General features: G+C 29.5%; 2 protein-coding genes across 4 annotated transcripts; both read left to right on the top strand.

The window, feature by feature from the left end:
* Positions 1-2,056: 2,056 nt before the first annotated feature.
* Positions 2,057-6,400, top strand: LOC103844608 (NAC domain-containing protein 5). The gene is made up of 3 exons (XM_033282519.1): positions 2,057-2,765; positions 2,838-3,100; positions 3,212-6,400. Exons 1-3 carry the CDS (start codon positions 2,609-2,611, stop codon positions 3,386-3,388), a joined length of 597 nt encoding a protein of 198 aa, XP_033138410.1. The 5' UTR covers positions 2,057-2,608; the 3' UTR covers positions 3,389-6,400.
* LOC103844609 (NAC domain-containing protein 5) lies at positions 5,579-9,260 on the top strand. 3 transcript variants are annotated; one of them, XM_033282518.1, is made up of 6 exons: positions 5,609-6,885; positions 6,955-7,205; positions 7,295-7,438; positions 7,508-7,784; positions 7,860-7,982; positions 8,083-9,260. In XM_033282518.1, the coding sequence occupies exons 1-5, from the start codon at positions 6,732-6,734 to the stop codon at positions 7,886-7,888; spliced, it is 855 nt and encodes a 284-aa protein (XP_033138409.1). In that variant the 5' UTR covers positions 5,609-6,731; the 3' UTR covers positions 7,889-7,982; positions 8,083-9,260. The 3 variants fall into 3 exon arrangements, with proteins under 3 accessions (XP_033138408.1, XP_033138407.1, XP_033138409.1); XM_033282516.1 differs by having other exon boundaries at positions 5,585-6,885; positions 7,295-7,784; XM_033282517.1 differs by having other exon boundaries at positions 5,579-6,885; positions 7,295-7,784; positions 7,860-9,260.
* The last annotated feature ends 88 nt before the right edge of the window (positions 9,261-9,348 follow it).

Raw genomic sequence — 9,348 nt, 5'->3', positions numbered from 1 at the left:
ACCCGCGCCTTGCGCGGGATTAAGTTATTATTTTTATTATATTTTGGAGAATAAAACAATAGTTTGGCTTCATTTGGATTACGGGTGTTCAACCCAGATATCGGGTTGGTTTCGGTTCGGTTCAGTTTTTTTCGGTATTTGGTTAGTAAAATATAACTACTATTCTAAATCCATATTTACTTTGACTTTAGTCTTTCACATACTTTTGAAAGATTTCAACTGGACGACTAAATTGATCAGCCAATCTTGTTGCTTTAAATCATTAGTGTTTATATATATATATATATATTATTTAGTTTGAATATTTATTAAATAAAAATTCATATGCGTTATATTTTATGATCATTTGTAACTTATTATAACAAAAAAATAATCTATTGATCACAAAATTTTCAGAGTGGAAATATTCAAATTTCTAATAATATATAGACGTTTTGAAAAATTCAAATATAACATATAAGAAAAAATATAAATGTTTTTATTATATATTTAATGTGATTTTTTAATATCTTTCAATAATATAAAATTAAAAAAAAAGAACTAAGATACCAAAATTGTTATCAAATATTTATTATTCATAATAATTAATTTTCATATATACGTTAATCATATTAGGTAATTTCGTAGCTTCTAATTAAGGAAAGTGGAAAAAAAAATTGGTAGATTATTTACCAATTCGATAGTTAGTTTAGTAAAAAATATAATGTAAGTCAAGATGGACCAACCTATTTTTCTAAGAATAGTATATTTTATATAGTCATTTATTAAATGAGAATTTATAATCATACAGTTCTATGATCATTCATATCATTTTATAACTGAATATTTAAATCATCGATAACAAAATTTTCAATGTGAAATCTTTAATAAGTTTATAATTTATAAATATTTTTGAAAATTCATTGAAAGTTTTAATATTCAAATATTTATGTAATATTATGGTATATAGTATAATCTATATATATATATATATAAATATATATGTTTTATTATTAAATGATATTTTTACTCATATGGTTTTAAAATAATGTGTATCTTCTTATAATATTAAATAAAAGTTCATATTAATACAATTTTATGATCATTTGTAACTTATTATGACAAAAAAAATAATCTATTGATCACAAAATTTTCAGAGTTGGGATCTTCAAATTTCTAATAATTTATAGACGTTTTAAAAAAATCAAAATATAACATATAAGAAAAATATAAATGTTTTTATTATATATTTAATGTGATTTTTAAATATATTTTAATAATATAAAATTAAAAAAAAGAACTAAGATACAAAAATTGTTATCAAATATTTATTATTCATTATAATTAATTTTCACATATACGTTAATCATATTAGGTAATTTCGTAGCTTTTATTTAAGGAAAGTGCAAAACATTTTTTGGTATGTTATTTATCAATTCGATAGTTAGTTTAATAAAAAGTTTAATATAAGTTAAGATGGACCAACTTATTTTTCTAGGAATAGTATATTTTGTATAGTTATTTATTAAATAAAAATTTATAATCATACGGTTCTATGATCGTTCATATCGTTTTATAACAAAATATTTAAATCATCGATAACAAAATTTTCAATCTGAAATTTTTAATAAGTTTATAATTTATAAATGTTCTTGAAAATTCATTGAAAGTTTTAATATTAAAATATTTATGTAATCTTATGGTATATAGTGTTTAATATATATATATATTTATTTTATTATTAAATAATATTTTTTACTCATATGGTTTTAAAATCATGTGTATCTTCTTATAATAAAAATGTTAAACCATTGATCATTAATTTTTAACATAATAATTTTAATAGTTTTAGTCATTTATTATCGTTTTTAAAAATTCAAAATATAACATATACGAAAAAATTAAATTTTATTTTTATAGCTAATTTGATTGTTTAATTTATTTTAATAATATAAAATTAAACAAAAATGATGGAGGAGATATACATTGTTATCAAATCTTTATTATTAAACTCATTAATTGTCATATATATATTAGTCATTTATGGTAATTCCGTAGGTTTTATTTAAGGAAAGAAAATATCATATCATATCATTATATCATATAGTTTGACCAACTTATGTATCTAACAACATATAAAAATCGAATGTGGACCTACTTATTTTTCAATTGAATGTAATTGACTACCTAATTGAGTGACACCTATGCATTGGGGCCTCTTTTAGTTAATACAAAATTGAGGTTACATCTTTTCAAATGTTCCTCAATTAATATATAAGGGATATAAAGTTAGACCAGTGACAGTAATTGTAAATACTCTAATAATGTGAGGGTCTAAATGTAAAACTGCTGGTGATATTTTGAAGTCGTCCAATTATTTAAAACAAGAAGGAATCATATGCCGACGGCCCAAACGTCCCCGCCGAAAACCTATATCCAACGAATCAACGGTCACGATGTAATCGACTCTTTTTATTTTTGAATTTTAATACTTCCACCGTACGTATTGACACGTGTCAAACCAGACCTTCATCTTTGTTAAGCATAAATAATACAGAACCTCCTTGGTTTTTTTCTCCTCTCATACATTTTCTTCTCTGCCTTTGAAAGTTTTGTCGCCGAAGCAAAAATGGAGAATATGGTGGGGCTCAGGTTTCTTCCGACGGACGAGGAGCTCGTAGACCATTACCTCCGTTTGAAAAATCACGGTGGTTCCAACACGAGCCCTGTCGATCAAGTCATTAGCACAATTAATATCTGTAACTTCGATCCTTGGGAGTTACCTCGTAAGTCTCACGAGTCTTCCCCGATACAATAGGGTAAATGTTTTCTGATTATACTTCTTTGTTCATTCTCAGGGCACTCGAGTATGGAGTCAAAAGATCAGGTTTGGTATTTCTTCGGACGCAAGGAGAAGAGATATAACAGAGGTGAACGTCAGATCAGAAAAACCAAGTCTGGTTTTTGGAAGAAAACTGGAGTTACAATGGATATCAAGCGAAAGAGATCAGCGCATCGCGAAAAGATCGGTGAGAAAAGAGTTTTAGTGTTTCACTCGAGCGGATCCAAAACCAACTGGATCATGCACGAGTATGACGCTGCTTGCTTGTCTCCTACTCAGGTCATTTTCTCTATAACTTCTGTGGGGTTTCCTTTTTTATTTTATTGTTGCTTTCTTGTAATATTCAATAGTATATTCTGAATTTTGGACCGTGTTATGGTTTAATTACAGAACATGACATATACAATCTGCAAAGTACACAAAAAGGGGGAAGCTAGAGAGATTTCTTCTCCTGGTAGTGGTATTGATGCGCTTAGTCTCTCTCTAGTCACTCATATGAATAACTCTGGAGGAGAATCTAGTCCTGCAGCATCTGAGGTGGGTCTATCTCAATCTCAAACTTTATAAATGTAAAGTTTTCAAAACCATATTTAATATTTTATAAACACTAATTTGTCTTCTTCTTCTTCTTTGACTTTTAAGAAACCAAAGAATGCACACCAGCTTAGTGGCTTTTCTGATAAGAAGCAAGAAACGGAGCTCGAAGAAGCAATTCACGGGGCTTTCGACAATCTGTCAAGCTATGATTGGAAATACTTGCTTGATGATGATGAGCAGAGTAAGACTGTTGCTATGCAAAAATCATTGACCGGTTTTCTTGATTGGGCATAAATCTATCATCTATCTGAGACTATCTCCAACAAGAGTAGCAAAAATGTTGATATGTCCCTCGATCAAGAAGAAAAGAGCTGCTATATTTTAAAATCACCTGTTTTCAGTAACATGATTTTGTACTTTCCAAATCTGTACAAGTAATATACGTTATGTCTTAGCTTGTTGTTTTGTAGCGTATTTTAAATGTATTGTATGTCCTTAAACATATACTACTTATTAAGAAAATGATTGTGAATTTTATGATGAGAAGTGATTCGAGAAGACAAGATTGTAATCATTTTAAATATTGATAACAACTATCAAAAGTCTCAAATTCTCTTTGACGTCGCAATCAGCCTCTCCTCATGACCTACCGAATCCCCACAAGACATTATACAGTTTTCTACAAAAAAGGAAAATAAGTCTAGCATCAAATCAAATTACTTTATTTCAAGAGTCTTTTTATTAAGTCCACATCATATTTATATATGTATACACGTGCATGTTGTCATGTTGATGTTTAATTAAGTTCAAATTATCCCAGTACCAATGGTTACTTTTATTTTGCTTCCTCTCTTCTCTTTACAGTATCATATGTATACAAGAAAATACTCTAGCAATCGAACTAAATAAAAAATTATTTTTAAAATTGTTTGTTTACTATTTGCCCTACACCCTTTTATGTTAATCAACAGACGAAAAAAAAGTGATATTGATTTCTCTAGACTTTATGTTATCTATATACCCGGTACGTGTGTATATGTGATGCATGCCGATGAAGAAATACATGTATGCATGGACTTACTACTGTCTAAATGTGTGGAAATAGATATCTACATAGGTTCCTTAATTTTCCGTATCTTCTTCTACGCATATCATGCGCATTTATAATTAAATAAATGGTTAGATGTAAAAAGGTTGTAGCATCTCTAGCTTTGTCAGAATATGCGCATTTATAATTAAATAAATATCTAGCTTTGGCATGTAACAAAAAGTCATGGTCCACTTCCTTTTGACTCGTCTTCATCAATGCCCGACATGATACCTAATAAGTAATAACCCCTTATATTGACCCTAATCTCTTGAAGGCTTTTTTTATATATGGTGATAGATAATATACTTTGTCAATGTCAAAATGTCTCTTTTAGAGTGCATCATATGAACGCAAATATGTAGAATGCAATCCTGATGTTAAGGTTCAATTTCAGACCTCTTTAAGAAAAACTATTCTTAACATTTACCATCTCTTTTTTCAGAAAAAAAAAACATTTACCATCTCGATATGGAAGGAGCTAGGTGTGTGTATATTACTTTTTGGATAGTAGTACTTGAAACTGGTGTTAGAAATATTAACTCTCAATCTATGTTTAGACACAGGTGCGTATATATTGCTTTTTGCTTATACATAAGATTAATATTATCGTATTAGATTAGAGAAGTATAAAAAGTTTACTATTGGTATTTTACTATTTTTACCCAAAAAAAATCCATATGGGATAAACACGACACGAGAAAACCGAATTCACTATGTAAGCAGCCCAAATTCCAATACAATAAAAAAGGAAATAACAACAATTATTTATGAGAGCCAGCTGCCGATATCTCCTTGCACATGTCGTCACACGCTGACGAGTTGATGATGCAAAATAATATATGTCCAGTTGGAATAAAACAATATATAAATTTACCTTGAGTTTTTTTTTCACTGAATTTTCATTGATCATTGAAAATAAACATATACAACATTACAGAGGAACATCAACAACAAAAAATTTACCGTGAGTTTATATCTTATAAAAAAAAGAAAAAAAATTGCAAGCCTTATAACCTACGGTATCTTATCTTACACGATTTATTTTTTCTTTTCTTTCTATAACTATAGAATAGTCGCAAAATGCAGCAGCACTTTATATATATATATATATATATATATATTATTTTTTTTCGTCGTTTAGCAAGTTTTTGATGATGCATGATCCCAGGTGGACTGATCTGAGCTGTAATCTGGATTAGATGTAATATTTAATGAATGGAAATTAGTTTTTCCTAAAGAAAAGAATAACTGACTATCCACTTCACCTAGACATGTCAATTAGAATCGAAATCCGCAGTCCGAACCTGCATATCCCTAAAAATATCGGTTTAGGCTTAGTTTTATAAACAAACAAAAAATCAGACTTTTCGAACTAAATCTATTTGGACTTTGGGTATTTTAGACATAAGCCCATTTGAACTAAGATCGAAAATCCGAAATTTTATATTTTAGCTTAAATATTATCATTTTTGAATCAAAATCATTATTAGTATTGACATATTATTTTAATATTTTTATCCAAAACCCTAATAAAACAAATATAAAATTTGTTAATTCACTTTATTGTTTGATCATTACAAGTGTCACATTTTAAATTTTGCAGATGTATATTCTTCTTTTTTTGTACAACATATTTTTATTTCCAAATACAAATTCTTAGTTTTTGTACAACATGTTTTTTATTTCCAAATACTAATTATGAAACGTTTGACTATTTCAATTTTTTTTATATATTTAGTTTTAATTTATTTTTGATTATTTAAATTTTATTAAATTTGATTTGTTTATAATATATTTTAAAAGCATACGGAAAAGTAAAATATTTTTGATAAAGAAGAAACGTTTAAGCTTACTTTATATTTTAAAACTAAAAAATGAAACTATTTTTTTAATGAAAATTCACATATATTAAAACGATGGAAGTGACAATGACAAATTATTTTCCGAAAAGCTCAAAAATACCTGAAAACTTTATAGCCCTACAAGGGTCAGACCGGGCTTTGAATTCTAGGCCCAAAATATTTTCGGATCAGAACCGGGCTCAAATATCAACGGATTTAGTGGGTTTGGACCGAACCGGACCGGGCCAGCCCGGATTGACACCCCTAACTTCACCTTTAAACATTAACGTTTAATAAATTTATTTTTTTGGTATAAAAAGCAACTCTTCTTCCTTCCATTTTAACTTACAGAACGGCAACAATGGAGAAAGCTCTCTCCTGATCCTTTTTTTTTTTTTGAACTTTATATTCATCTGTTAAAATCTTCCGTGTCCTTGAAAAAATGGAAAATCGGGTGGGGTTCAGATTCATTCCGACAGACGAGGAGATCGTGGACTATTACCTCAGGCTCAAAAATCTCGGTGGTGACACGAGCCATGTAGACAAAGCCATTAGCACAGTAGATATCTGTAGCTTCGAACCTTGGGAGTTACCTAGTAAGTCTCACGCACGTGCTTTGTTAAATCGGCTCATGGACTAATTAGTTCTTTTTTTTTTTTTGCCAGGCAAGTCGAGGAGGGAATCGAGAGATCAGATTTGGTATTTTTTCGGTCGGAAGGACAACAAGTATAACAGAGGAGAGAGACAGAGCAGGAAAACCAGGTCTGGTTTTTGGAAGAAAACAGGAGTTACAACGGAAATAATCCGAAAGAGAGGGAACCGGGAGAAGATTGGTGAGAAAAGGGTTTTGGTGTTTCACTCGAAACCCGAATGGGTTATGCATGAATATGTTTCTACGTTCTTGACTCCTACTCAGGTATGTTAACTTTTTCAAATCCAGATTTGGCTTTTGTGTTGCTATTGGTTTGTTTGTTTTTTTTTAAAGTCCTGTTTGATTTTGTCCAGACCACATATACAGTGTGCAAAATAATATTTAAGGATGACCCCAGAGATTTATCTTCTTCTTCTTCTTCTGCTCCTGGTGGTGGTGGTGAAGTTGAGCATAATCACTCTCAGTTCACACATATGAACAACTCTGGTGAATTTGAGGTGGGTCTTCATTTGTTTCAGTCAGGAAATGTGACAACGACTTCATTTGTATTCTTCCGTTTTTTTCAGGGGTTACAGAATCAACGTCACTTTACTGGCTTGCTTGATGCGGAGAAGGAAACTCAGATCCATGATGCATTATGCAGGGGTTTAGATAATGTTTCAACTCATGATTTGAACTCTTTTATCAATTGTGGAAATAATGATGAGGAGGAGCATGGGAATCTTTTGTTTATGCAAGAAAATCGCAACGATTACAGACCTAAAATGTCACTCACCGGTTTCATTGATCATAGTGATGATGAGGATAGTGATTCTGATTTGATATCTGCAACAACAACTATAAGCTTAATTTTACTATGGTAAATCCTCTGTTTTCAGGTTCCACCTCACAACGCTAACGTTTTGTTTACTGTTATAGGGCTCCATCCAAACCTCGAGCGCTTGTGATAGTTTTGGTAGCTCAAATCGTCGCATAGACCAAATCACAGACCTACAAAACTCTCCCAACTCAACAACCAAGCTAATGTCACCAACTCAAGTGGTGAGCCGTATTCTATCTCTTTCTTTGTATGCCTGACAGTCCCTTAGTGCTAATTATGCTACTCACAACATTTTTGGCTTCTAATTTGATATGGTTCAAGGTGAGAAAAACCAGTCTTGATGCATCCAAGGAGAAGTATGATGTACAAGGGAATGAAATGGGAGAGAACTATAAAATGGATCAAGAGGTCATCAACAAGAAAAGAGGAAGTTTCTTTTACAGGAAAATCCGAAGCTGCATCAAGAAAACTCTGCTATGTTCTTCTATCCCCACCCAAGAACATGATAATTAATTAATAAATGAGATCAAGAGCTACCTTTTGTATTTTCCAAATTTGCAAAAGTTCTATGTTATGTCTTATCTTGTTTTGTGACTTTTTTCTCGTATTATATGTCCTTATGTGTATAAATAATAAAGGCGAATTGTGATAACAAGTTGCATGAAAAGACAAAGTTGTCAAATTCATTTGGACGTAGCATCAACCTGTACTCAAACGATCCTACCTAACCTTTACAAGATACATCAGATTCAACAAAGTAAACAAACATTAATATCGAATCAAAATACATTATACAAGTAAAAACTCTATAAATTAATATTCGATAAATTAATAAACACCATAAATTAATAAATTTAGAAAACTCCTAGATAATTATATGGTTTCATTAAAATCATACATTAATAATTACCATACATATACAAATTTTTTGTTTTATATTTTTCTTCAAAATAAATTTCATCTCAAATTTTAATTTTAGTTTTACTAAATTGCATATAAAAGTGAATTTGTATTATATAATGTGTATTCATCATATACATAAACTATATCAAATACTCTGATAAAATAGTTAAAGTTCAAATCTATAAACTCTAACCAATATATTTTTCATTTTTACACTAAAAATATTTTAAAAAATAAAAGTTTTAATAAAGTTTTAAATTAATAACTCTATAAATTAATAAATCTTAAGAGTCTCAACATTATTAATTTATAGAATTTTTACTGAAGTGATGACAAAAAAAAAAGATTTTTTACTGTAAGTATACCACGTGCAATGTTGTCATGTTAATGTTCAAGTCCAAACCCCACTAGAGTAACGCTAACTTTTATGTTTCTTCCTCTTTGTTTTAAGTATATACAGTGAACAAATACTTGAAACACAATTGTTTTACCAAAATACTTTAGTATTAACACGAATCTTGCCAGACTCAACAGTATCTTTTTTCACTATATTAGTAAATAATTTAGTCAGATAATTAATCTTGTCGATAAAAAAATATAATTCACCATACTATATCGGTTCTGTATAATTTAATCAAACATTGAAGTTGAGTCTAAGGATATCCATTTCGCTATATCATGTCT

The sequence above is a fragment of the Brassica rapa genome, chromosome A10, assembly GCF_000309985.2.
Source record: "Brassica rapa cultivar Chiifu-401-42 chromosome A10, CAAS_Brap_v3.01, whole genome shotgun sequence".
NCBI lineage: Eukaryota > Viridiplantae > Streptophyta > Magnoliopsida > Brassicales > Brassicaceae > Brassica > Brassica rapa.
The sequence above is the reverse complement of the archived record's forward strand: the minus strand, read 5'-3'. Positions and strand labels throughout refer to the sequence as shown.

What these genes read in the sequence shown, in the direction of transcription:
- LOC103844608 (XM_033282519.1), top strand. Translation starts at nt 2,609, where the DNA reads ATGGAGAATATGGTGGGGCTCAGGTTTCTTCCGACGGACGAGGAGCTC. An exon ending in CGATCCTTGGGAGTTACCTC is followed by an intron (nt 2,766 to 2,837) that starts GTAAGTCTCACG and finishes GTTCATTCTCAG; the next exon opens with GGCACTCGAGTATGGAGTCA. An exon ending in CTTGCTTGTCTCCTACTCAG is followed by an intron (nt 3,101 to 3,211) that starts GTCATTTTCTCT and finishes GTTTAATTACAG; the next exon opens with AACATGACATATACAATCTG.
- LOC103844609 (XM_033282517.1), top strand. Translation starts at nt 6,732, where the DNA reads ATGGAAAATCGGGTGGGGTTCAGATTCATTCCGACAGACGAGGAGATC. An exon ending in CGAACCTTGGGAGTTACCTA is followed by an intron (nt 6,886 to 6,954) that starts GTAAGTCTCACG and finishes TTTTTTTGCCAG; the next exon opens with GCAAGTCGAGGAGGGAATCG. An exon ending in CGTTCTTGACTCCTACTCAG is followed by an intron (nt 7,206 to 7,294) that starts GTATGTTAACTT and finishes GATTTTGTCCAG; the next exon opens with ACCACATATACAGTGTGCAA.